At 43.6% G+C, this 27963-nt stretch overlaps 1 protein-coding gene across 1 annotated transcript in view; it reads right to left on the reverse strand.

Moving 5' to 3' along the window:
* The window catches only part of dcc (DCC netrin 1 receptor), an 844821-nt gene that overhangs the window by 69680 nt on the left and 747178 nt on the right, over positions 1-27963 (reverse strand). The window contains exons 23-24 of the mRNA XM_080199927.1: positions 7503-7665; positions 4186-4415 (exon numbers count right to left, since the gene is read on the reverse strand). Of these exons, the coding sequence (XP_080056053.1) occupies positions 4186-4415; positions 7503-7665 (393 nt within the window). The remainder of the gene's footprint in view (positions 1-4185; positions 4416-7502; positions 7666-27963) is intronic.

Here is a 27963-nt window from a genome sequence, read left to right on the forward strand (position 1 = left end):
GGTTGATTGGGCAGATATATGGCAAATGGAGTTTAATCCGGATAAATGTGAGGTGATGCATTTTGGCTAGAATAATGTTGGGGGGAGTTATATGATAAAGGGCAAGCCCATAAAGAGTATAGAAATGCAGCGAGACCTGGGGGTGCAAGTGCACAAGTCTTTGAAGGTGGCAGTACCAGTGGAGAAGGTTGTGAAGAAAGCCTATGGTATGTTAGCCTTTATAGGAAGGGGTATAGAATATAAGAGCTGGAGTCTAATGTTGCAGTTGTATAGAATGTTGGTTAGGCCGCTTTTAGAGTACTGCGTCCAGTTCTGGTCGCCTTACTACCGGAAGGACGTGGAGACTCTGGAGAGAATGCAGAGGAGGTTTACCAGGATGTTGCCTGGTATGGAAGGACTGGGTAATGAGGAAAGATTGAACAAATTGGGGCTGTTTTCCCTTGAAAGACGGCGACTGAGGGGGGATCTAATAGAGGTATATAAGATTATGAAGGGTATAGATAGAGTAAACAGAGGTAAGCTATTTCCTATGTTAGAGACACACAGTACGAGGGGCCATGGGCTTAAGATGAGGGGGGAGAGGTATAACACAGGTATTAGAGGGAGGTTTTTCACACAGTGGGTAGTGGGGTATGGAATGCTCTGCCAAGTAAGGTGGTGGAGGCAAGCACGCTCGAGTTGTTTAAGAGTAACTTAGACAGGCACATGAGTGGGTTGGAGATGGGAGGATATAGGAGATTGTTTTAAATAAGGTTCATTAGCATTGGGACATCCCTGGTAATGTAAATGATATGGTACGATAATAATGTTTTATCTCTTTTAATTCACAGGTTTTAAGTCTTGTTGTCCAACGAGGGGCATACACGCGATGGGTCGTACTTGGGCTGTTCTTGAATGTTTGAGAGTAGCCTAGTGCTTCATGTCGTTAGTGTGTGCTTAAACTGGACCAGATGCTGGGCAAGATGACAGCTCAGTGACTATCACTGTTTGCTGTACAGACACATGGATTTGGGCCAGTGTCTGTGGGAGTTTGCGCATTCTCCCTGTGCTTGCGTGGGTTTTCTCCGGGTGCTCCGGTTTCCTCCCACACCCCAAAGATGTGCTATTAGGCTGATTGGAAGTAATAAGTTGTCCCTAAATTAGTTTCCCTCAATGTGGATTGCCATAAAAACAATAGATAAGGGTCATGGGTGGAGGGGGGACTGGTAATGTTAAAATGGCGGCGCGGGCTCGTTGGGCCGAAGGGCCTGTTTCCGTTCTTTGTTCTTTGATACGGCGGGGAGCCTGCAAATGATACTGAAGTGAGGTTCTGGACCTTTCTGGGCAAGAACCATGTTTTTAAAGTTAATTTAGTAGTGTCACAAAAAGGCTTGTGTTACGTTAGCAATGAGGGATGGAGAGAATCAGAAAAAATCCAGTGAGATTCTCTTTTCCCAAGTTCCACCATATTTTGAGCCCATGTTGCCATTTGCGCTCACAGCAAATGCGGGCACAAAATCACAGCAAATGTTTTGCTGTGCAAACAGACAAACTTCCACTTATATTACAATGATTGTTCCTTCTGATTTGAGATAGATAAGTTGGATATAACAGACATCATGGTCAGGATTTCCAGCTCTCCAATCAGTGAGAGACAGCATGAAAATGGATATTTTAAGAAACATGTATTTAATCTGAAGGTCATGAGTTTTCAGAGAAAAAAGGATAGAGATATAAAATTCAATCAGTAAAAGCAAGGATACAAATCCCAGAATTACATTTATTTCACAAAGCTGACTTCATTCAGTCACTAGCACACTGAATAGCATTGCTGCCTCAAAGTGCCAGGGACCCGGGTTCAATTCCTGGCATGGGTCACTATAAAAAGTCTGACAACACCAGGTTTTAGTCCAACCTATTTATTTGATAATATTCTCACTAGCTTTATCATTATCAAATTAATTATTATTATTATTATTATCAAATAAATAGGTTGGACTAAAACCTGGTGTTGTCAGACTTTTTACTGTGTTTACGCCAGTCCAACGCCGGCATACCCACATCATGGGTCACTATCTGTACGGAGTCTGCACGTTCTCCCTGTGCCTGCATGAGTTTCCTCTGAGTGCTCTGCTTTCCTCCCACAGTCTGAAAGACGTGCTGGTTAGGTGCACCGGCCACATTAAATTCTCCCTCAGTGTACCTGAACAGGCGCTGGAGTGTGGCAACTAGGGGATTTTCACAATAACTTCATTACAGTATTAATGTAAGCTTACTTGTGATACTAATAAATAAAACAAAAATAGTGGCCCCCTCCTACGTGGCATAGCAGCTCTATTATTATAAAACTTTGACTCGCAGTGGGTGATGTTGCATTAGAGCTATAAGGTGTACTCAGTTGGTTAACCTTTTCTGAACCCCTGGTATCTATGGGTCAGCAGGGACAGAGCAAAGGAGCACGTCCATAGGGAAGAAACCTAGGATTGCCAGGTAGTCTAAGGTCCTGTCGAATTTGACAGCAAACCTTCATTATTTTGTTACTCTATTATTCACCCGGTAGCCTGTTGGTTTGACAGACTGATCAGCGGCTGGGAGGAAACGACTGCAAGAGATGCAAATGGTCCCCAACAAACATTGAGGTAATGTTACTGGAATAGCAATTCAGAGTCCTGCACTAATGCTCTGGAGGTGCGTTCACATCCCACCATGGAAGTTATGGAATTTAAATTCAGTGAATTAATAAATCTGTGAACCCAACTCTCCATTCACCTAAAGAAGGAGCAGCACCTCGAAAGCTTGTGCTACCAGATAAACCTGTTGGACTTTAACTTGGCGTTGTGAGACTACTTACTCTCTTATTATGAGATTGCTGTGCCTACCCCAGTCCAACGCCAGCATCCCCACATCATGGAATAAAATAATCACAGTTATGGTGATCGTGAAACTACCAGATGGTTAACTGATGGATCGATAGTCCTTCACGGTGTACACCAACAAGGACTCAGACTTCAATGTCCATCACCAGAAGTGAGATGGTAGCACAACCACTGACCAAATTGGCTGAATCTGGAAGGATATATCTGTCGGACTGCGTTTGGGCAGTCAGTGCTATTACACGGACAAGAGGGAAAGATGATTTGATCCTCACCAATCTAACTGTCTCGGTTGCACCTGTCCATGAAGCTGTTGGTAAAAATGGCCAATGCCAAGTTCTGTGGGAGACAAAATCCCACCTTCCCATGGAGAACACTCTCCATCATGTTAGGTCATCATGCAGTTCAAAACTGGATATTCATAAGGTGCTGTGGGATATCACTGACACAACTGTATTCAACCAGAACAAGTCAATGGGAAAGGGGAGAAAACCCTCCTTTGGTTAGAGCAATAACCAGCACAATGGAAGATGGTGATGGCTGTTGGAGGCCAATCATCTCGGTGCAGAAGGAGTGATGCGAGAGTTCCTCAAGTTTCTGTTTCAGGTCAACCATCTTCAGCTGCTTTGACAATGACCTTCCCTCAATCATAAGGTTAGGAGTGAGGATATTTGCTGATGATTGTACAATGTTCAGGACCCCTCAGATACTAACGCAGTTCATGCCCAACTGGACAACATTGAAGCTTGGGCTGTTAAGTGACAAGCAAAATACACGTAACACAAGTGCCAGACAATGAGGATCTCCATCCAACAAAAGGTTTCTGACATTCAACGGTTTTACCATCATTGACTTCCATGCCAGCTACACCCATTGGTTGGAATTTTCCAGCCATTCGCGCTGACAGATCTTCTATTCCCACCAGCAATGCATCCCTGCCGCAGATTTTCTGGCAGTGTGGGATGCATTCAATGGTAAATGCTATTGACAATGGCGGGACCCGAAGATTTCGCCATCAGCCAATGGCAGGCCGCCGCTACCTGTATAAAACACATGGCAGGCTGCATGGAAATCCCTACCCATTGTTTAACATTGATCAGAAATTTAACTCTCTCAGGCATTTAAATACTGTGGCTCCATGAACAGGTCAGAGGCCAGGGACTTTGAGATGGTAAGTCTCACCAACCATCAGAAAACCACACCATGAATGGAAAATTTGAAGAAGGTGGCAGGATTTTGCGGCAGATGAAGCTCCGAGCTAACTGTAGCCTGAGCACAGATTTTAGTTGATCAAGTGTATTGTATAAGAACATTTAATTGTATTTGGGCTTACCTGAATGTGAGCCACTTTTGCTGGTTAGCTGGTTCTCTGAGTGGCTGTGACTGACAGGGGTTATATCCTGGCAGCTTTGCTGTATTGGTGAATCTCTAACGGACGGATCTGTGCCTGAGGGCTTTTCAATATTTTTCATCTCCATTTCTTCATGATGTATCCAGAGATCTGGTGGCCTCAAGTCTTTTTGGCTGCCCTTTCGTTTGCCACCACTATGTGCTGCACGCTTTCTGTGATGGGAAGATCGTAAATTAAACAATATGTAAGTGCTAGGACACAATGCAACAATCCTATTCTTCTATCAGTTATCTTTGAGTTTAAAACCAATTAGCTTTTTTTAAACTTATTCATTCATGACACATGAGTGCTGGTTCAGCATTTGTTGCCTATCCCTAATTGCTTTTCAACTGAACAGCTTGCTTGGTCATTTCTGATGGCTTTTAAGAATCAACCACATTGATGTGGATCTGGAGTCACATGTAGGCCAGGCCAGATAAGGACAGCTGATTTCCTTCCCTAAAGGACATTAGTGAACCAGATGGGTTTCTATGACATTTAATTCTAGATTTTTATAAAATTCAAATGTCACTATCTACAGTGGTGAGATTTGAATCCGAGTCCCCAGATCATTGCTCTGGATCCCTGGGTTACTAGTCCAGTGACAATACCATACTACCACCACCTCCCCAATTGTGAGAAATTAATGCAGCCTTAATTAATCTGTCCATGAGATGAAATTTCAAATAAGAAAAAAAATGACGGCTGGAGTTCTCTGGCCTGAAAGGCTGCCAGTGAGAATGTGGAATTTGGCACTCAACCAAATCTCCATTCACTGCAGCGGGATCGGAGAACCCCAGCTGCAAGCGAGGTCAAAGAATTCCGACCATATCCTTTTAATCCCTACATGTTCAAGAGTGAGTCTTCTGATCTTCCTTCGAGAACATTGTCACATTCAGCCATGAGATAGCCTTGCGCAAAGTATAAGATTAAGCGTTAATTCTCATACAAGAAAAGGCACACCATTGCTAGCAATATCAACTTACTTATGATAGCATTGGTTGATTTAAGTAAACTAAGTTGGATGGAATAAAAGTCACAGATAAAACAAAAGCATTCGTTGGTGCATCAATTTTATTCCCATTGTCTCCCTTCTTGTCTTCATTTCACCACTAATGGCCAGGCCATCAATAGCTGTTGACCTGAAATTCTAGACATGTCTTTGACACTTCCCTCAACCTCTCTCCCTCTTTCTGGTTTAAAATACTTTATAAAACCTACTTCAACCAAGCTTTTTGCACCAGTTCTAAAATCTTTTTACGTAGTTCGCTATTAAACAGTATTTGATTATAGCTCCAGTGAAGTGCCTTGGGGCATTTAATGATATTATAGATATTAAATAAATGCAAGCTGTTGTTTTTGTGGTTGTTTATCAACTGTGCATTGATTCTTACAGCAATCAGAGAAACTCTGCTCCAGTTATGTTTCATCCATTTTCCTTTTGATCTCGCTGATATTGCTATCAAGATGAATTCCCTATTTGTTTTTATATTTGTATAAAAACACGAAGTGGAAGAAAAGTCCAGTAACAGCAATCAATGGCAAATAAATAAGCGTGAAAAAGATTCATGAAAAATAATATGTACAAGATAGGAATAAATAAGAAATTCGAATCATATATATTTTCAGCACATCAATCAAACACACTCGACAGTTATAAATTGTAGCAAAATTAAATCCTCAACTGGGGATAAGGTATATAACCCACATAACTTTGGTAGTAACAAAAAGAGGTTTTCCAATCACTTCAAACAGATCTTGTTGAAAGACAACTCTTTTCTATTTGTTTTCTTTGATATCTCCTCAACCCAGCAATTGCTAGTTGTTTCTCTATGCATGAAAATATCAAAATGGAAATCTGCGACTGTGAGATTTACCCATTGTTGAACCGGATCTTAGAATACCCTGTCCCATTTATGATACAGCCACAGGTACCAAAAATGATTACCTGGGAACTGAGGTTCACTGCAGGTTAGCACATCATTCTTTTATCCAGGATACATGAGCTTTGTTTCATACCTAGCTCAGGATTAAAGTCTCTTCTCTCTTCCTGCTATAAATATCTTATGTAAAATACACTTGAGCTGTTACAACCTGGTGGATATAAAGCTATTGCAAAATATCATATTAAATTGGCAATCTCACTCAGAAAGGTCACATGGATTCCTTGTATGAGAACTATTCAAATTCACACTGATAGTCGGGTTTCCTTTCCTGAGTTTGAGATTAAGGCATAATGTTAAGGCAAATGCTGTTGTGCAGGAGGCTGTACTTGACCTGAGAGAGCTTGGTGTTGACATGCCTGTATGAAATACATAATAGAATGCTCTCCCCCAATACTGATATTGTTTACTTCAATGAATACAGAACATGCTCCAAAAACATGACTTAACATTAGGCAGCTCACCACCACCTTCTGAAGGACATTTAGAGTTGGGCAACAAATGCTGGCATTGTCATGTTCCAGTAATAAATGAAAAAAAAATTAAACTCTATGTTCTACAGTAGAAACAAAGTACATAGCCACCCAAACAATTATGTAAAATAGACATGCCTAAATCGTGTTCAAGAATGCCTGGTAATTTTTCCTAACATTACCCAAGGATGTTGACTCAGTATTGGCTCCTATGGAACTATGTTCATATTAACAGCATTGTAACCTCACAAATAGAGTGAGATGTTGTAAGGTAGGACAAGATTTCTGCAGAGCTTTGGTGAAGACCTTATCGTCTTATCGTTTTTTTCATTTATATGGTGAGGTGGGGAGGCAAACCCCGAGGGGCTCTTGCTTCTGGTCGGAAGTGGCCAAACGCGACCTGCTCTGCTGGCAGGTGGGAGTTTGACTGGGGCGGTACACCTGTCACACCATAATGGAAGTGTGCTAAGGTGAGCTCAGGGAGGACAGAAACCTCCTGTAGAGCAGAAGGACTAAAACTGGCTTGATCTTGATTTTCGGTATGAATACAGATTGTGAAAGTGGGGCTTCACGATCCTTCTGACCTTTTGGGTTTTAAGTAGGAGGTGTCAGAAAAGTTGCAAGGCGAGCTAAATGGTCTGTTACTGTGCTATGAAATTCTATGCCACATCTCAACCACTCCCCTGAATCAGATCAGCTAAATCAACTCAAAGTAAAAATTCAACTGTAGAGCCTTCCTAGTTTAGGCAACTGAGTCAGGCACGGGATAAACTCATTGAGGCAGCAGGTGGACTCCTTCTGAAGTGAAAATAAAATGAGATTAGTCAACAAAATATAAACATACTTCCTTTGCTGTGCTGAAGATCGGCGTGTACAGATGACGGCAACAACTATAACCACGACGACTGTTACTGCTCCAATGGAGACCACGATGATCACCAGCAGATTACCATTCTTCTGAGGTGTCACACTGCCATGAGGTGGATGCATCTGACCAATAGGAGGCTCTAGAATAAACAAAAAGACTTATGATCAGTCCTAAAAATATAAAGTAAGGAAGCTATGAGGAACTTTCTTCATGTAATGGCTATTGGAATTCAGAGTACGTTACCATAAATGTCTAATGAGCCAATGCACTTCAGGGGAGCTAATCTCTTGAAGAAAAGTGAAAGAGCAGGGAAATGGGATTATGGTAAAAGGCTCTTGTGTAGAGGCAGTAGTGTTACAATTGAACTGCTGCAGCAATGCACTTCCTCTTTTGCTTAAATTGCCGTGCTTTTGTAAGTTATTTCTGTGCAGTGAGAAGAAGGGTGCTTTATCCTGTGAGCAATGTCAGCACATCCCAGGTCAACGTTATAGCTGGAGATGTCCAAAAGAACATAAGGCAAGTTACAAGCCTGCAAAGTTAACTCCTTAGCTGGTGACTGATGAGGTAAATTCTATAGCATTGATGGCCTATTGTGCTCTGTTGCTTCGTATCTTTAAATTAAATTATTTTCTTTTAATTTCTGTGTTTCCATTTTTTCCCGGCCCTACACAGGATTTGTAAAACGTTCCACTGGAGAGTTAATAAGGAACTAGAACTCTCATAAGAGGGTCACTCTGACAGCTGTGATTGCTCTGCATCCAGGTTGAGGAAGGGGCAGAAAAAGAATCCAGGGCCAGGAGACTGCAATTTTCAGATAGAAGAAAATGTGATCTTTCAAGTAAGGTCACTACCATACATGTTGGTTAGGTTACGCATGGTGTCTGCAATCTCTCAGTCTAAATGCATTTCAAAAATTGCTGACTTCTCATTAGCTCATCACTGGCAGACTTCAAACAATTGGCTCCTTCGTTCCATTCATTCACTCAGCAGGAAACAGGTTACCAATGAGGAACAGCCACATTGAAAACGGATGCACTCTGGAACATGCCTTTGGCATGCTGGTAGCTTCACTGCAGCACCAGCTGATCAAAAGAAGTCAAGCCTCCTTGTGGTGACATCATTCTATCAAGGAACTTGGCTAATGCTCCCTTCAGGGAAAAGAAGACTCAAGGAACTACAAGCAAAGTCAGAGCAGCCAGTGAAAATCTGGATCAGGTCTTTGGTATGCCTGATAGCACAGAGAACTTGGCCAAAATCTTTATGACATTGTCTCAATTCCAGCATGGAGCAACTGATGAGGGATTGTGGTTTCCTGCCTTGAAAGCAACTCCAAAACTAATCACCTCCAGCAGCTCAAGTGAAACAATGTAAATTTGACATAAGACTATCTGCAGATGTGCTGAACACATTACATTGCTTTTTTAGGGAGTAAGCAAAAGGAAAAGCAGCGTGGTTGATGAATCTTTTGTTAAAACACTGACAGATCATGCTCCTGTTCGACTTATTTGACTGTTGGCCCACAGTTTACCTATTCATTTATCTCTTCACTGGTTATCTTACACCAAGGCTTACACAAGCCAAAACATGACACTCCATTACTTAATATATAAACTGTATGTATTTTTTAACAATTAAAAGCCATTCTTTGAGAGTAATAGTGTGGCTGGAAGCTCCTACACATTGTCTAGAAGATGGGAAGAAAAATATATGCATCTAAGTCAACCCGGCTACATTATAATATTATTTTTTGTTTAAATTAGGCAAAAGCAATAGGCACCTGATTTTTCTGACTACCCATGACTCATATCAGAGGAATCTTTAACCTTGAGGGCAGCACAGTGATTGACACTGCTGCCTCACAGCTCCTGTTTGATTCCTGGTTTGGTGACTGTGTGGAGTTTACACATTCTCCCTGTGTCTGTGTGGGTCTCCTCCCACAGTCCAAAGAGTTGTGGGTTAGGTTGGTTGGCCATGCTAAATTGCCCCTTAGTGTTCTTGGATGTGTATGTTAGAGGAATTAGCAGGGTAAATATGTGGGGTTTTGGGGATAGAGCTTGGGTGGGATTGCTGTCGGTGCAGGCTGGATGGGCTGAATGGCCTCCTTCTGCACTGTAGGATTTCTATGAAATTATTACATGACCACAGAAATCCAAAAAAATGCACCAACATCTTTTATACTTCTAAGGCAGAGCTCTGGCCAAAGAGATGATCTATTTGCAAAAGCAAGAAATACCCTTACTCTTCTATCGAACACCTCAAGATTCTCGATCTGTAAAAATAAATCCTTGCTCAAAGCAAAGGAGAGGTTGGAGTTATGTCACATGATCTCCCCCAAGCTTTTAGAACCTGTAACATTGCCGTGTGGAATCAGGTGAAGGGGCAGTGCTTGAATGCTCATGTTATCAAATAAACCTGTTGGACTTTAACCTGGTGTTGTGAGACTTCTTACTATGCCCACCCCAGTTCAACGCCAGCATCTCCACATCATGACAGTAATAAATAAGCATTCTTCCATCATGCAAGTCCTCACTTTTAGAAAGATGAATCATCCTGCAACTATTTCAGCTTGTTAACCATGAAGGAATACACCAATGCAATTTTAATTCTGGTCTCTACACTCACGCGAAACTATAATTTATTATTATCGTGTTTTTGCCCTGTACCATTTACCTACCCTTGTCCCTCTTTATCGTATGAGTGCAAAAGGGACGGATGCCACAAAACTCCTTCCCATGTTTTGTGCGTGTAAAATACACAAACTGTCTGATTATGAGTTTGCTGTGGTGGGAATTAATGGATGATCAGATCAGTCCAAACTGAAAGGATTGGGAAAATACACCACCATTTATAAAGGGAGAAATAAACAAAAAACCTGTTTGTGGCCAAGTAATGAGGGCAAAAATCAGGGTCGTTTAAATTAATTCTCCTACTTATCCTTCGCAGCTGGGAAATAGTAGATATTTTCTTTGGCGACTTACCTCTGATTTCTCCTGAATGTTCAAGAGGCAATTTTCCTCTTTGTTGCACCTGAGCAACACTGTAGGCGTCAGGAGCAGTGAAGAAGAAAAGAGGATGGCTTCCCAGCTCTCTAATTCCCACTGAACTGCCCAGGGACTTTCCAGCAAACATACGTGAATGTAACGAACACATGTCTGCAAATGAGACAGGAGGGAATGGTTTTGGTAGTCCTATTCCACGCTGCAGTGCATATACAGCAGACAAGCTGTGGATAGGGTTCCCTTCTTTCTTCAGCAACAGCCAGGGGATCCAGAAGCTGGTGGCCAGGAGCATATCCACAGTATCCTCGGAGCTCGGGCTTGCATGATGGAAGGAAACTGAACCAGGTAGTAGATGGTGGTAGATTGAACCAAGGCAGTGTTTAGATAGTTACATGGGTAAGATGGGTATAGAGGAATATGGGCCAAATGCAGGCAATTGGGATTAGCTTAGGGGTTTTAAAAGCAAAAGGGTGGCACAGGCAAGTTAGAACAAAGAACAAAGAACAAAGAACAACCCAGCACGGGAAACAGGCCCTTCGGCCCAACGAGCCCGCGCCGCCGCATCGCCCTACACCTATTCTACCCTGCATGTCTACGAATGGGACCCTCCTCAGTCAGATTCAGGGAAGAAATAGTGTCAATTTGGTGGAAACCAATTAGCCTAAGAGCACATCTTTGGGGTGTGGGAGGAAACCGGAGCGCCCGGAGGAAACCCACGCAACCACAGGGAGAATGCGCAAACTCCCACAGACACAGGCCCAAATCCATGTATCTGCACAGCTAGCAGTGCTAGTCACTGAGCTGTTGTGGAGCCCGTCTATCGGTCCAGGATCAAGCACACACACCGACATGAAGTACTAGGCCACTCCTGGACTTCCAAGAGCAGCCCACGCACGACCCGCCGTGTGCATGCCCCTCGCTTGACACGAGGTGGACCTCCACCTGTGGAATAAAGACAAAAAATATTAATCATACAGCCTGCCCTTCCGGTGTCTCCCGAGGTTTAACCCTATTTAATAGCCCCTACCATATCCCTCCATTCTCGTTTCACTCATGTGCCTATCTAACTGCATCTTAAACGAGTCCACCGTTCCTGCCTCCACCACCCTACTCGGTAGCGCATTCCAGACCCCCACAACTCTCTGCGTAAAGAACCTTCCTCTTACCTCCAAATTATACCTCCCCCCCCTCACCCTTAAGTGATGACCTCTTGTGTTCGTACCCAGTCTAGGGAGCAGTCTCTCACTATTAACTCTATCTATTCCCTTCAGTATCTTATATACCTCTATCATGTCCCCTCTCAATCTCCGTCTTTCCAAGGAGAATAGCCCCAGTCTCTTCAATCTCTCCTCGTAACTCAGTCCCCCCATGCCAGGCAACATCCTGGTAAACCTCCTCTGCACCCTTTCCAGAGACTCCACGTCCTTCCGGTAATAAGGTGACCAGAACTGGACGCAGTACTCCAAATGCGGTCTAACCAACGTTCTGTATAACTGAAGCATTAGACAGCAGCTTTTATACTCTAAGCCCCTTCCTATAAAGGCTAACATCCCATAAGCCTTCCTAACAACGTTCTCCACTTGTGACGCAACCTTCATGGATTTGTGAACCTGCACTCCCAGGTCTCTCTGTACGTCTATACTCCTAATCGGCCTACCTTTTATCACATAGCTCCTCTCTGCATTATTCCTTCCAAAATGCATCACCTCGCATTTGTCAGGATTAAATGCCATCTGCCACCTATCTGCCCACTGCACCAACCTATCTATATCCTGTTGTATCACCTGACAATCCAGTTCTGTACCCGCCAACCCTGCCATCTTGGTGTCATCAGCAAACTTGCTGATCACACCTCCTACTCCCTCTTCTAAGTCATTTATGTAGACTACAAAGAGGAGAGGTCCCAGTACCGAGCCCTGCGGCACACCACTGGTCACTGGCCTCCAGCCCGACAAGGTACCCTCCACAACTACCCTCTGTCTCCTATTTCCCAACCAGTTCTCAATCCACCTAGCTACCTGGCCTCGTATCCCATGCGCCTTAACCTTTTCTACCAGCCTACCGTGAGGGACTTTGTCAAACGCCTTACTGAAATCCATATAGATGACATCAACGGCTCTCCCATCGTCAACCGTTTTTGTCACCTCCTCAAAGAATTCCACCAGATTCGTAAGGCAAGACCTCCCTCTAACAAAGCCATGTTGCGTATCCCTAATCAGATCGCAACGCTCCAAATGCTCATACATCCTACCCCTAAGTATTTTTTCCATTAACTTCCCTACCACCGACGTCAAACTCACCGGCCTATAATTCCCAGGGTTATCCCTACTACCTTTTTTGAACAACGGGACCACATTTGCTACCCTCCAGTCTTCTGGGACCTCACCTGTGTCCAAAGAAGAGACAAAGATGTGCGCCAGAGGCCCAGCAATTTCATCTTTCGCCTCCCTAAGCAGCCTGGGATAAATATCATCAGGCCCCAGAGCTTTATCCGTCCTTACGCTACCTAAAAGCCCTAGCACTTCCTCTCTCGTAATAACTATATCCTGCAACTGCACCTCCGCTCCCTCCAAGAGACCGCACGATTCCGAACCCCTCTCCTTCGTGAATACCGACGCAAAGTATTCATTCAGGAGCTCCCCCATTCCCTCCGACTCAATACACAACTCTCCACTCTTGTCCCTAAGAGGACCAATTTTCCCTCTAACTACTCTCTTGCCTCTAATATAGGAATAAAATGCCTTAGGATTATCCTTAATCCTACCGGCCAAAGCCATCTCATGCCCTCTCTTCGCCCTTCTAATTCCCCTTTTTAGCTCCCTCCTACTCTCTCTATATTCCTCTAGCGCAGACTCCGTACCCATTTGTTTTGACCTAACATACGCCTCCCTCTTCTTCCTGACCAAGTCTTCAATATCCCCCGTAATCCACGGCTCTCTAATCCTACCTTTCCCATCCTTTGGCTTAACCGGAACAAACCTCCCCTGCAACCATTTCATTTTGTCCCTAAAAGCCTCCCACTTGCCAACCGTGGACTTGCCAGCTAACAGTCCCTCCCAGTCAGTTTGCTGCAGCTCCCTCCTAATCCTGCCATAGCTCGCCTTTCCCCAGTTCAGCACACTCCCGCTTGGACGGCACTCGTCCCTTTCCATTTTTATCCTAAAGTAGACGGACTTGTGGTCACTGTTCGCCACATGTTCGCCTACCTCTACCTCACCCACCTGCCCTGGCTCGTTTCCCAACACTAAATCCAGTATAGCCCCTCCCCTAGTCGGGCAAGTTACATACTGTTCTAGCGACCCTTCCATAACACATTTCACAAACTCCTCTCCCTCCGTACCCCCAGCTCTAGGCCCCCTCCAATTCACTCCGGGAAAATTAAAATCACCCACTACAACCACTCTATTCTTCCTGCACCTGTCCAAAATGCCCCTGCAAATTCCCTCCTCCACTGACTTTGGGCTGTTGGGTGGCCTATAGTACACCCCTAGCAGTGTGATCTCTCCCTTTTTATTCCTCAACTCCACCCACAGCGACACCCACAGTTGGCTGAAGTTTCCATGCTGTAAACCTTTATGACTATAAATTCAGATAAATTCAACCTTTCATAGGTCCATGATGGACTTCAGGACTCTATAATTGTCTAGTACCTAGTTTGGAAGTGAGATAGTGGAAGGAAAGCATGATTCTGAGGCACTGGTAGCCCTCTGATTTTTTAAGTTTATTTATTAGTGTCAAATGTAGGCTTACATTAACACTTTAATGAAGTTGCTGTGAAAATCCCCTAGTCACCACACACCAATGCTTCTCCAGGAGAACGTGCAGGCTCTCCACAGATAAGCCAGGAATTGAACCCGGATGCCTGGCATTCCGTAGCAGCTGTGCTAACTACTGTGCCAACATGCTACCCCTCACTCATGCGGTATTCTTCCTAGTTGACCGTCAAGTATGAGGAAGCAAACCACAATTGACATAGACATGCACCCACACATTTCACCACAAAGGACTTGAGCAATTAATTATTTCTACAGCCCAGTACTGAAAGTTTAATCCTTTACAATTGTGGCACATTTACTGCAGCGATCAGCATAAACTCTTTACTGATGCAATATGAATAAAATATATACATTTTTCATTATGGTGGATGGGATGTTGAAATATTTGCCTAATAAATGTGCCTATTTCTCACATTTGAATGTTATATTACAGTTGTCTACATCAAGAATTCAAGCAGCACAGAAAATGACAATAAAGATAGGAAAGAAACAAAAAATACTTAAAACCTGAAGAAAAGTAATATTATTGCTGATAATGCCATGATCTTCCACCGTTAGTGTAACAACATATGGCTATAGTAAATTTCAAACATTCATCAGTTGCATTGCCACTGTAACATAGCAACAACATGAACCTAAATTATTCTAAATGTGCATGTTCAACCTTGGACAAAGGTCACACAGGGGGAATTGTCTGAAAGCATCTGTAAATACTGAGTGATATTTTAAATTCAGCTAAGTGAACCATTTATCTGTGAAAGTGACAGATGCTTACCGAAAGAATTATGAAAATATCCTGTCGGAAAGGGCCAAACTAGATTGTTAGGCTACAGCATGTCGCCCAACTTCGATTTGTGAACATTTCACCCGAACTTCATGCATGCTTGAATTATTCAAAAGAGGCAGCCAGCTATTCCCCTGAGCCCAGATGCGTCACTCTGACCTGCTTGCAGTATTCTGTTCATTATTATTCAACAGCCTACTTGTCCAATGCAACAACCAGGAAATGAAAGGGCCAGGCAGATTTCAGGTCAAATCATAGTAACATTGCAAGCTCTGGTGTTAAGCATTATCAGGGTGGAAAGCGCCTGATCCATCTGACTCTATTTGAATCTCTGGATTATATAAAGTTAGAATGAGTGTATCAACTTCAAATAGAGTTTTGATATGCTGTTAATAGCCAGGATTGATGTCTAAATTAGTAAATACGCAATCTAGTACATAATTTAGCTTTAGCAATCGATAGATCTGCTTGCTAATCTCCGCAATACAGACAATATAAGTAACTTCATTAACACTAGATTGAGATCACAATAATTCATTGATGGGTTGAGTGCAGTTAATGAATGTCAGGTGACAGCAGTATTGAGCTCAGAGTCAAGTCTTCAGAACAGCTCACATATTGTTGTGACCTTTGAATGGAGGATAGGAGCAGTAAGGAAAATATGAAATGATCTTAACTTGTTGAGATAAATAGTTTCTACAAATATTTGAAAATGACTGAAGTGTTTACATTAATTGTAAAGGCATTAATTATAATTCTTGGAGAAAAAAGTAGTGGCCCATGTGGCCTGGTGACCCTTGACCTGGAATTAGTTGCAACAGGATGGAAGTTAAAATACAGAGGCCTCATGGCACACAGACCAAGCAAGGAAACAGAAGAGTTGGCTGTTGCCAATGGAGAATCAGATCAGTCTTCTAAGGAAGTGGACTTGAATTTTGCTTTGAAGTACTTTGTGGCTGAAACTGATACTGCACAAATCTATCTGTCCATTCACATTTAAATCATGTTTATTCTTATTTATGTTAAAGGAAAATTTACAAAAAAGTGAAATCTTATAGGTCTCTCTTCACTTGGCAGGGGCAAATTTGGTTTAGAGATCCCCATGGAGATTGTACCTACAGTATCTTGCACTGTCTGTGAGGCCCTTAATTTCTTTAGGACTTCCAAGATTCAGGCAACCAGGCTTAGAATTTAAGGAAGGATACATTTGCACAAAGTCAATTCCTACACCATTTCTTTAGAGCTCCCACGGAAACTGTGGTAAACAATTAAGAAAATGCAATGTAGAAATTTAAGCCCCATGGTTAGTAGAACTGTTTAAAGACAAGAAGGGACAGAGGCTGCATAGTAGCTAATAGGCAAACTTGCTGTAGCTTGCTTTTAGCATCAAGTTCATGTTTTACTTCCTTTTCATCAGAAACACTGCCCTTTCCATGCATACATGTGGAATGACATGCACCCAGACGTCCACAGCACAAATAATTTGGGTTCACGAACAACAACAAAAATAACAGCTGATACTGACAGTATTAGTGGTCACTGCACCGAGGAGGTGGTATAAAATCCATCACGTTTTTATCTCTCTGCAGCTCTGAAAAGTCTTACAGACTCAAAATATTAACTGTTTCCCTTCCCACAGATGCTACCAAATCTGCTGAGTTTTTCCAGCCTTTTCCATTTTTGTTTCAGAATTCTAGCATCTGCGGTATTTTGTTTTTATGATGGAAAGGTTATCAAGTAACACTTCCATAGCAATAACCTGCTCACTGATGATCAATTCTGTCCACGGCCACTCAACTTCTAACGTTATTACAACCTTGGTCCAAACATGGACACAAGAGCTGAATTGGAGAGGTGAGTGAGAGTGACAACTTTTTACACCTTGCACGGTCAGGTGAAAGGAAGTAGGCTGGACACAGTGACATGAGTGTCCTGGACTGCTTTCTAAATGTGGCGCTGAGACCTTTGAACCCACCTGCTGATTGTGGTCGGCCAAATCAACTGTGAGCCCACCGGGAGGCAAATGCGGTTCCAAGCACAGAATATGGTACGGCATCCCACTATTCTGGCCAGTGGTAAAAGTGTCACCAGAGCCACCCACCACTGCATCTTGTCTCAAAATGAGAGAATTCTACCCTTAATTTTTAAACAGGCTCTTAAAGGACAAAAGAGATCCAGAGAGGTGGGATGTAATTCCAGAGTTTGTATTGGAAGGCTTGGCTGCCGATTAAAATTGGAAATGCTCAACAGTCCACTACTATAGCTGCACAAATATCTCAGGGAACCGTGAGTTGGAAGGGATTGCAGGGAAAGGACTGGTGAGGCCATGGAGGGATTTGAAAATAAGGCTGAAAATCAATTAGCTGCATAACCTGAAGTCAATGTAGATCAGTGAGCACAGGGTAACGGGTGAGCGAGAGTGCGAATAAGAACAAGCGCTTCAGAGAACGTAAGAACATAAGAAATAGGAGCAGGAGTAAGCCAACTAGCCCTTCGAGCCTGCCCCGCCATTCAATAAGATCATGGCTGATCTGTCGTGGCTCAGTTCCACATTCCTGCCCTCTCCCCATAACCCTTAATCCCCTCGCTTATCAAAAACCCATCAACCCGCGTCTTAAAAATATTTAGCGAGGCAGCCTCCACCACTTCAACGGGCAGAGAATTCCAGAAATTCACCACCCTTCGAGTGAAGAAGTTCCTCCTCAACTCTGTTCTAAACCGCCCCCCCTTTATCTTGAGGCTATGCCCCCTAGTCCTACTATCCTTTCTGAGCGGGAAGAGTCTCTCCACCTCTATCCTAGTTTAGCATGTCATTAAGTTTATGGAGGGTATAATGAGGGAGGTTGGACAGATGGATTGGGGTAGTCATGTCTAGATGCAACAAAGGCATGGATGAGGATATTAGCCTGTGACCTGAAGCAGTGGTGGAGTCAGGTATGTTCCAGAACTGGAACTAGCCTGATTGATGGTGAGGATATGTGATCAGATGCTCAACTGATTGCAAACCATTTGGCTCAGCCTCAGAGACAGTTGCCAAGAGCAGAGGAAGCTCAGTATTCTTGGTTACATTTTGATTCTCATTACAAACCATTTTCATAAAAGGACTAAGCTGTTGTATATTGAGAAATATCTCTTTTAAAAAGCAGTGAGCTTGGCTTCAAATATAATTTGCTTAATGCAGCCCATCAAATACTGAGATTATTCAGAACTCTGCAGCCACGCTGTGTCACACACGGTGTCAAAGGTGGAACGCGCTCATCAAGATATTATAGCAGGAGATGAAACCTACCATTTGCAGCAGAAATTAGGATCATTCATCACGGAGTATTAAACTGCAAGATGAAATCCACAGCTCTGAGCTGTGTGAACAAAGCTAGAACCTTCATAAAAGATTGTTAACTCAGCAGGAGAAACTCAGAGTTTGGGGCAGAAATAGAACAATTAATCAAAGATTGCTTGGAGCTGCAAAAACTAATAAGCTGAAGCAAAGTAAGAGCGCTAAAAGGAAAAACAGAGGCAAATGAAAATCATGATTGTTTCTATATTCCTGGGGCCATTGAGAACTTTGTGAGGTTCAATGTTTCTAGATATGGGGGGGGGACGAGGGATCAAGATTGAATGTGATGATCAGCCATGATCAAAATGAATGGGGGAATAGGCTTGAAGGGCCAAATGGCGTACTCCTGCTACTAGTTTCTAATTCATGCTTTGGAGTTTTAAGAAATTCTGGTGCAAGTGCTGCTGTTTTCTGCCCTTTTGTTGACATAAATTGGGTTACCCCTGTTACCATCTTTCAGGGAAATCCTGTTATATTCAACTAATTTATTAACATTATTTGGGGAAGTTACAAAAAAGGTCGATAAAGGGGAACCTGTAGTGTGATTTCCAAAAGGCATTTTGATGTCACACTAAGATGTCATTACAAAGGAAGCTGCACAAGATAAGAGCACATGGTGTAGAGTATAACATATTAGCACAGATAAAGGAATGGTGAGCTAACAGGAAGCAGAGGGTCAGGATATATATGTTTTTAAAGTTGATAACCTTTTTTAAAATTCATTTTACAAGGTGTCGGTGTTGCTGGCTAGTCGAGCGCTTCTTGCCCATCACTAGTCACCCATCAGAAGGTAATGGTGAGCTGTCTTCTTAAACTGCTACTGTACCTTAGATATAGGTACAACCACAATGCTGTTAGGGATTTTGACCCAGCAATTATGATGGAACTGCAATACATTTCCAAGTCAGGATGGTACAGGACTTGGAGGGAAATCTCTAGGTGGTGGTGTTCCCAGGTTTTTGCTGCTTTTGTCCTTCTAGATGGAACTGGCCACGGGTTTGGAAGGTGCTGCCCAAGGAACCTTGGTGTGTGCCATTACGCTCCTGACATGTGCCTTGGAGATGGTGGACAGGCTCTGGGAGGGTGAAGGGGGGAATGGGCGAGGAGTTGTTACTCGCCACAGGTTCTGGAACAGCTCTAGTAACCACTGTACTTGCATGGATTGTCCAGTTCAGTTCAGTTTCTGGAAAATAACAATCACCAGGGTGTTGATAGTGGTGGATTCAGCCATGGTAATGTCATAGGGGGATGGTTAGATCCTCTTTTGTTGGAGATGGTCACTGCCTGGCACTTGTGTGACTCGAATGTTAATTGCCCCTTGTCAGCCTAAGCCTGATATTATCCAAGTCCTGCTACATTTGGATTTGAACAGTTTTAATATCTGTGGAGATCTGAATGATGCTGAACACTGTGCAATCATTTGTGAATATCCTCATTCCTGACCTTATGATGGAAGGAGGTCAATGCTGAAGCAGCAGAAGATGTTTGGACCTAGGACATTGCACTGTAATTAGAGGAGTGCAACAGGGATCAGTGCTGGGGAAGTGGTGTTACATAGAACATAGAACATTACAGCCCTCAATGTTGTGCCGAGCTATGTCCAATCCCAACATCAAGCTATCCCACTCCCTATCATTCTAGAGTGCTCCATGTGCCTATCCAATAATCGCTTGAAAGTTCCTAAAGTGTCCGACTCCACTATCATAGCAGGCAGTCTATTCCACACCCCAACCACTCTCTGAGTGACGAATCTACCTCAGACATCCCTCCTATGTCTCCCACCATGAACCATATAGTTATGCCCCTTAGTAACAGCTACATCCACCTGAGGAAATAGTCTCTGCACGTCCACTCTATCAATCCCTCTCATCATCTTATAAACCTCTGTTAAGTTGCCTGTCATCCTCCTCCGCTCCAGAGAGAAAAGCCCCAGCTCCCTCAATCTTTCCTCATGAGACCTACCCTCCAAACCAGGCAGCATCCTGGTAAATTTCCTCTGCGCTCTCTCCAATGCTTCCACATCCTTTTTATGGTAAGGTGACCAGAACTGAACACAATATTCCAAATGTGGTCTCACCGACGTCCGATATAGTTGCAGCATAACCCCATGGCTCTTAAACTCAAACCCCCTGTTAATAAATGCTAACACACTATAAGCCTTCTTCACGGCTCTATCCACATGAGTGTTAACCTTCAGAGATCTGTGGATATGAACCCCAAGATCTCCCTGTTCCTTCACATTCCTTAGAACCCTGCCGTTGACCCTGTAATCTGCATTCAAGTTTGTCCTACTAAAATAAATCATCTCACACTTATCAGGATTAAACTCCGTCTGCTACTTTTCAGCCCTGCTTTCCTATCAATGTCTGTTTGCAGCCTGCAAGAGCCCTCCACCTCATCCACTACTCCACTAATCTTGGTGTCAGCAGCAAATGTACTAACCCACCCTTCAGCCCCCGCTTCCAAGTCATTGATAAAAATCACAAAAAGCAGAGGACCCAGCACTGATCCCTGTGGTACACCGCTGGTAACTGGCCTCCAGTTTGAAAATTTTCCTTCCACCACAATCCTCTGTTTTCTATGATACAGTAAGAAGTCTGACAACACCAGGTTTAAGTCCAACCAATTTATTTGATAGTAAACTCACAAGCTTTCGGGGTTTGCCCTTCGTCAGGTGAATGGAGAGTTCTGGCCTTAGACAGAGCATATAACAGCACAGTCAATTTACAGATTACTGGTTAGAATGCGAGTCTTTACAACTAACCTGCTATTCAAGTCTTAAAGATGCCAACAATGTGAGTGGAAAGAGCATTATGCAAAGGTTAAAGAGATGTATATTGTCTCTAGACATAACAGGAAGTGAGATTTTGCAAACCCAGGCAAGTCATGGGAGTTACAGATAGTGCGGGTTCATGTCTCATTATCTGTAACTCCCATGACTTGCCTGGGTTTGCAAAACCTCACTTACTGTTATGTCTGGAGACAATACACATCTCTTTAACCTGTGCATAATGCTCTTTCCACTCACATTGTTGGCATCTTTAAGACTTGAATAGCAGGTTAGTTGTAAAGACTCGCATTCTAACCAGTGATCTGTAAACTGTCTGTGCTGTTATATGCTCTGTCTGAGGCCAGAACTCTCCATTCACCTGACGAAGGACAAACCCCAAAAGCTTGTGTGTTTACTATCAAATAGATTGGATGGACTTAAACCTGGTGTTGTCAGACTTCTTACTGTGTTTACCCCAGTCCAATGCCGGCATCTCCACATCATGACTTCTATGATATAGCCAGTTACTTATCCAATCAGCCAAATTTCCTTCTATCCCACACATCCTAATCTTCTTCATGAGCCTACCATGGGGAACCTTATCAAACGTCTTACTAAAATCCACGTATACGACATCAACTGCTCTACCTTCGTCCACACACTTAATTACCTCCTCAAAGAATTCAATCAAATTTGTGAGACAGGACTTACCCCTCACGAAAGTGCTGACTGTCCTGGATTAAACTGCATCTTTCCAAATGGTCATAAATCCTATCTCTCAGGACCTTTTCCATTAACTTACTGACCACTGAACTAAGATTAACTGGCCTATAATTACCAGGGTCATTCCTATTCCCTTTCTTGAAGAGAGGAACAACATTTGCCACTCTCCAGTCCTCTGGCATTATCCCCGTGAACAGTGAGGACCCAAAGATCAAAGCTATAGGCTCTACAATCTCATTCCTTGCCTCCCAAAGTATCCGAGGATGTTTCCCATCTGGCCCAGGGGACTTACTGACCCTCAAGTTTTTCAAAATTGCGAATACATCTTCCCTTAGAACATCTACCTCCTCCATCTTATCAGCCTGTATCACACACTCATCCTCAAAAACATGGACCCTCTCCTTAGTGAACACTGAAGAAAAGCATTCATTCATCGCGTCTCCTATCTCTTCTGACTCCATACACAAGTTCCCACTACTCTCCTTGACTAGCCCTAACCTCACCCTGGTCATTCTTTTATTTCTCACATAAGTGTAAAAAGCCTTGGGTTTTCTTTTATCCAACCTGCCAAGGACTTCTCATGCCCCCTCCTAGCTCTCCTAAGCCCTTTCTTTAACTCATTCCTAGCTACCTTGTAACACTCAAGCGACCCAACTGAACCTGTTTTTTCATCCTTATATACGCTTCCTTTTCCCTCTTAACAAGACATTCAACCTCCTTTGTGAACTATGGTTCCCTCACTTGGCCATTTCGTCCCTGCCTGCCAGGCACATACCTATCAAGGACACGTAGTGTTTGTTCCTTGAAAAAGCTCCACTTTTCATTTGTGCCCATACCTGACAGTTTCTGCTCCCATCTTATGCTCCTTAATTCTTGCCTAATCGCATCATAATTACCCCTGCCCCAATTATAAATCTTGCCCCGATGTGTGAACCTATCCCTCTCCATTGCAATAATGAAGGACACCGAATTGTGGTCACTATCTCCAAAGTGCTCTCCCACAAACAAATCTAACACTTGGCCCGGTTCATTGCGCAGTACCAAGTCCAATGTGGCCCCACCTCTTGTTGACTTATCCACATATTGTGTCAGGAAACTCTCCTGCACACAATGTACGAAAAAATTACATAGAATTAAAACCATAGCCAAAACAGCCATCATCGTATCAAATGGCAAAGCGGATTGGATAGGCCAAATAGCCTACTTCTGCTCCAAAGTCCTATGTTTCTATATGCAAGCCTTAGCATTGAATAACCAGGAGGGGCATCAGAGTCAAACCCTGACACTGTTCTCATCTAATGTCTACACCCTTGACAATAATGAGAAGTGGGAACTCTGGCTGATCTTGCCCTCTGCAGCTGAAAGCCAATTAATGAGCCTTTTGTACATTGGTGAATGCAGCATTAAAATCTAGACTTTCTGATAAACATGATGCTGCTCTTCTTTGCTTTCAGCAGCTATTCATAGAATCTAATAGAATCTCTGCGGTGCAGAAGGAGGCCATTTGGCCCATTGATTCTGCACCAACCACAATCCCACCCAGGCCCTATTCCTGTAACCCAATATATTTACCCTGCTAATCCCCTGACACTAGAGTCAAGTTAGCACAGCCTATCAACCTAACCCACACACCTTCAGACTGTGGGAGGAAGCTGGAGCACCCAGAAGAAACCCATGCAGACACGGGGAGAATGTGCAAACTCCACACAGACAATGACTCAAAGCCGGAATTGAATCCATTAGAGGAGCTGCATAGGACTACATTTTATGAGTCATAGAATAACAGGGCACAAAAGGAAGCCACTCAGTCCATCTGTGCCAACCTTTCAAAAAAAGAGGTAAATCAGTTCGTCTCCTATGTTCGTTCCCCTTCTGTGCATGTCTTTCCTTTCTAAGCATGCAGTCAGATCACTGTGTAGGTTTAAGCTATGATTACTCTATTCCCTCAGGATTAGATGGCCAAATATTATGAGGAGATGAAGCATGCGTGTTAATATATCTTGGGTTTAATTGGTGCTGAGTAAGCCAATATGGTGATCTAAATCTCGCAGTAGCTTTGGAAGAAATGGGCTATTCTTGACTTAAAGTTCCTGTGTTCTACAAAATTTACACTTGGGATAAGGTTACTCAGTTCTCGAAATGAATAGATGAAAATAAATTGTGCGGTCAGGGGCAATAGCAGAGAATGGAAAAGAAACAGAAGCAAAGGAAGTTTAATATGGTGCAGAATGTTTTGTTCCCGGGGCTAAAAATGGCACCAATTAATTTTAATTCCAATTTTCCCATCCTTCCTCAAATCCTAAGGGAAAGGAATGTGCCTCCTCTGTTTACCTTTCCAGTAAGTTCCAGGAGAGGTGAGGAATCTCAGCACGAAGCGATATGCTATCACTGTCACACAGCAGGATGTCAACACACTCAACTAACTTGATGCCTGCATATGGCAAATGAGCCTTTTTAAAGTAGTTAATGTGAAAGTAAACCTCCTCAGTTCTGCTGCACAAGAAGTAACCTGAGAAAGAGGGTTAACCAAATCATTCCTGTTGCTTGTCATTATTGAAACAAGTTCTATTTGTTTGCCATGGAGACAAATAGACCTGCAAAATAAATGCTTCACAAATGGCAATTACAGTGCTGAATGTCAAATACTTTAGACAAAATAGGATAGTGCACTACCTATGCAACATGTCACCTTAATTAGTTCAGATCAGCAATTCCTCATTGGCATCCTGATCATAGAATCATAGAATAGAATCCCTAAACTGCAGAAGGAGACCGTTTGGCCCGAATCCACACCGACAACAATCCCACCTAAGCCCTGTCCCTGTGACCCCATGTATTTAGCCTGCTAAACACCCTGACAAAGAGAATCAATTTAGCATGGCCAACTCACCTAATCTGCACATCTTTGGAATGTGGGAGGAAATGGGGTGAATGTGCAAACTCCACACAGTCAGTTACCCAAGGCTGAAATTGAACCCAGCAGTGAGGCAGCGGTGCTAATCACTGTGCCACCATGCTGCTCGATATAAGCACTGCTCAAATATTACTGTGCTGGGGACGTCTTCACATGTCATGGGATGTGGTGGCTCACATCTGCCACATTCTCCAAGAGGAGTTGGCGCTGCAGGGACTCGGAGGCCATCCTTTGCCAGATGCTCTCATAGTCACCACTGTTCTGAACTTCCTTATGAGTGGCTCATTCCACAGTTCCACTGGGAACCTCGGTGGGACCTCTCAAACATCTGCTCACAAATGTATACGGGAGATCACTGATGCCCTAAACTCACAATTATGTGCAGTTCTAGCAAGATAAAGCCAGTCACTCTGGTACAGCAATGGGCTTTGTTGCTATCTCCAGGTTCCCACAGGTGCAGTGTGTCGTGGACTGCACTCATTTTAAGATTTCCCTGACAGCAGCCACAACAATTCATCAACAGGAAAGATTTCCACTCTCTCAATGTTTACAACCACAAGAAGCAGACCATACAGGGATGTGTGACTTACTCTATAAACTCCCATGACTCATACATCTTGAATCACTCACAAGTCCCACTCATCTTCAAGGGCCCTCAGCACATCCAAGTTTGGCTCCTTGGTGACAAAGGCTACTCACAAACGATGTCACTGATACTGTCCATTTTGGTGATTACAAAATACTTCAGAGGAGACAAATAATGCAGCTTATACCACAACATGCTTACTGTGTGAGCAGACTACTGGCACCTTGAAGATGCATTTCTGATGTCTGGACAGGTTCTGAGTGGAATCTGTGACACTTGAATGACCACAAAACATGTCATCCAACAGAACAGGCACACTCAACAAGGTTAGTGGAATGAGTGGTAATATATTTCAATATGTGCAAATTTATATACAGTTGGCGAATGCCTGTGCTGCCTTTGTGTCCATAGTTTTAATTTTTCTAACTCGGCTGCTATGTTTTGGTGAATACCCAGCATCCACAGAGGAGTTAAAGGCAGCCTGCTGACTCTGCGCCCTGCTTGTTGTCTGTGAAGACCTTGGTCAATGTCCTCTAGAGGACTGAAGCCTAGGACCCCGGCCTGTTTTGGTTCTTCGGCTGTGAGGCAGGAGCACTCCCCATGGCCTGTGGAGCTCAGCTCATAGGGTCACAGTTGGAGGGAATTGGGATTGGTTGGAAATGCTCAGAGTCACCTAGATTGATAGCCTGGGGTGTCCAGCTGCTGGTCCTCATCCCTATGGTTACCCAAGGTCCTCTGGCTGACTCCTTAAGTGAGGTCAAGATGTCCTTTCTTGCTTAGTTACCGATGATCCCACCTGTGCCACAGTGATGGAGTATAGTCTTTGCTTCAGGTCAGAACATAAGAACATAAGAAATAGGAGCAGGAGTAGGCCATCTAGCCCTTCGAGCCTGCCCCGCCATTCAGTAAGATCATGGCTGATCTGAAGTGGATCAGTTCCACATTCCCGCTTTCTCCCCATAACCCTTAATTCCCTCGTCTATCAGAAATCTATCTACCCCTGACTTAAATATATTTAGCGAGGTAGCCTCCACCACTTCAACGGGCAGAGAATTCCAGAGATTCACCACCCTTTGAGTGAAGAAGTTCCTCCTCAACTCTGATCTAAACTGCACCCCCCCCCCTTATCTTGAGACTGTGTCCTCTAGTCCTGCTATCCTTTCTAAGCGGGAAGAATCTCTCTACCTCTACCCTATCCATCCCCTTCATTATCTTATACATCTCTATAAGATCCCCCTCATCCTTCTAAATGTCAGAATCTACATCCTCAAACAAAGTCTCCATGGTGCTCACCACCCTATCAGTTGTTGACCTTGGTGCATTCACATGTTCGCCCAATGACATCAGACCAAATGCGGATGTACTTCTCCATCACGCCTTGCAATCTGCTGACTGCATCTGACAACCCTGGCTGATGTTCCCATGTCTGTCTTTGTAGTTCCAACACCTGTGTTAGGGCCAAGTCCAGAAGCTTTTCATCTGACTCAGTCTCAGCAGGAGTCTGGCCTCCAGCAGTCCTCTGGGGACCAGTGACCTTGATTATCACTGCTTCTACCCACTGTGGACCAGAATTTGTGCTGCATTCACTAGGTTGTGGCCCTACATCTGCTCTACAACTCAGTTCCACAGAGCACATGTCTCTGCACTGGTGGAGGGTCCGTGTGAATGCAGTAATGGGCCTATATCTAGTTCATCCTCAAGATCCTCATTCAAAGTGATGTGGGGCTGGCACTGGCTATCAGTGGGCTTCTTCTGTTTTCTACTGGTGCCTGTCAGAGGAGAGATAATTAGTGATTTGCTGCAGAGTCACCAACATTACAAAGCATTCACAGTTTCACTGGTTGCATGATGATCTGATGATGGCTTCTCAATTGGTCGGGAGTTGCCGATCTTACTCTTGGCGCAGGCATGGTCCCAGTCCTCGCAGGCCAACTCTGCCACACACTCTTGAGGAAGCTGACAACCTTTTCCCCCCAAGTCACCCCCCTCACCTCCAGCCTGGGATCGAGCTCTTTTGTTGTGGACGAGCTTCTTCTGCATAAAGACAGATAGTACAGACCGAGTAGATCAGATGTAAAGGCAGATGAAAAGGGTATTTGCTTTCTGTGAGTGTTGAGTGGACCAGTGTAAATGTGAGGACGTGAGCTGCACAGAGTGTGGGAAGCGGTGAAGATGACAACTTGTGTGTGTGAGAGTCAGTGATGATGTCCATTTTTCTCTCTTTACAGATTTTCCAGCATTTTCTCTTTTAGTTTCAGATTCCAGCATGCACAGTAATTTGCTTTTATCAATTTTCATGGTTGTGGATGAGATCTTCTGGACTGTAACCCTGCAAATGGCTGAAGGTCTTGTGAGAGTGTGAGTTGACAGTGATGGGAAGGTTTACAAATGAGATCATTCATTTTTGTCTGCACCAGATGAGAAACCTCTTCTGGGCAGAGGTGGTACTGACTGCACTGGCCAAGTTCTCGATGTGGTGTGGTGAGGTTGGTGACCCTCTGTCTCCCATCACTGAGGTCAAGGACATCCTAATGTTTCTTCACCCCAT

This window comes from Carcharhinus amblyrhynchos, chromosome 1 (assembly GCF_965287045.1).
Source record: "Carcharhinus amblyrhynchos chromosome 1, sCarAmb.v2.hapA, whole genome shotgun sequence".
In the NCBI taxonomy this organism is placed as follows: Eukaryota; Metazoa; Chordata; class Chondrichthyes; order Carcharhiniformes; family Carcharhinidae; genus Carcharhinus; species Carcharhinus amblyrhynchos.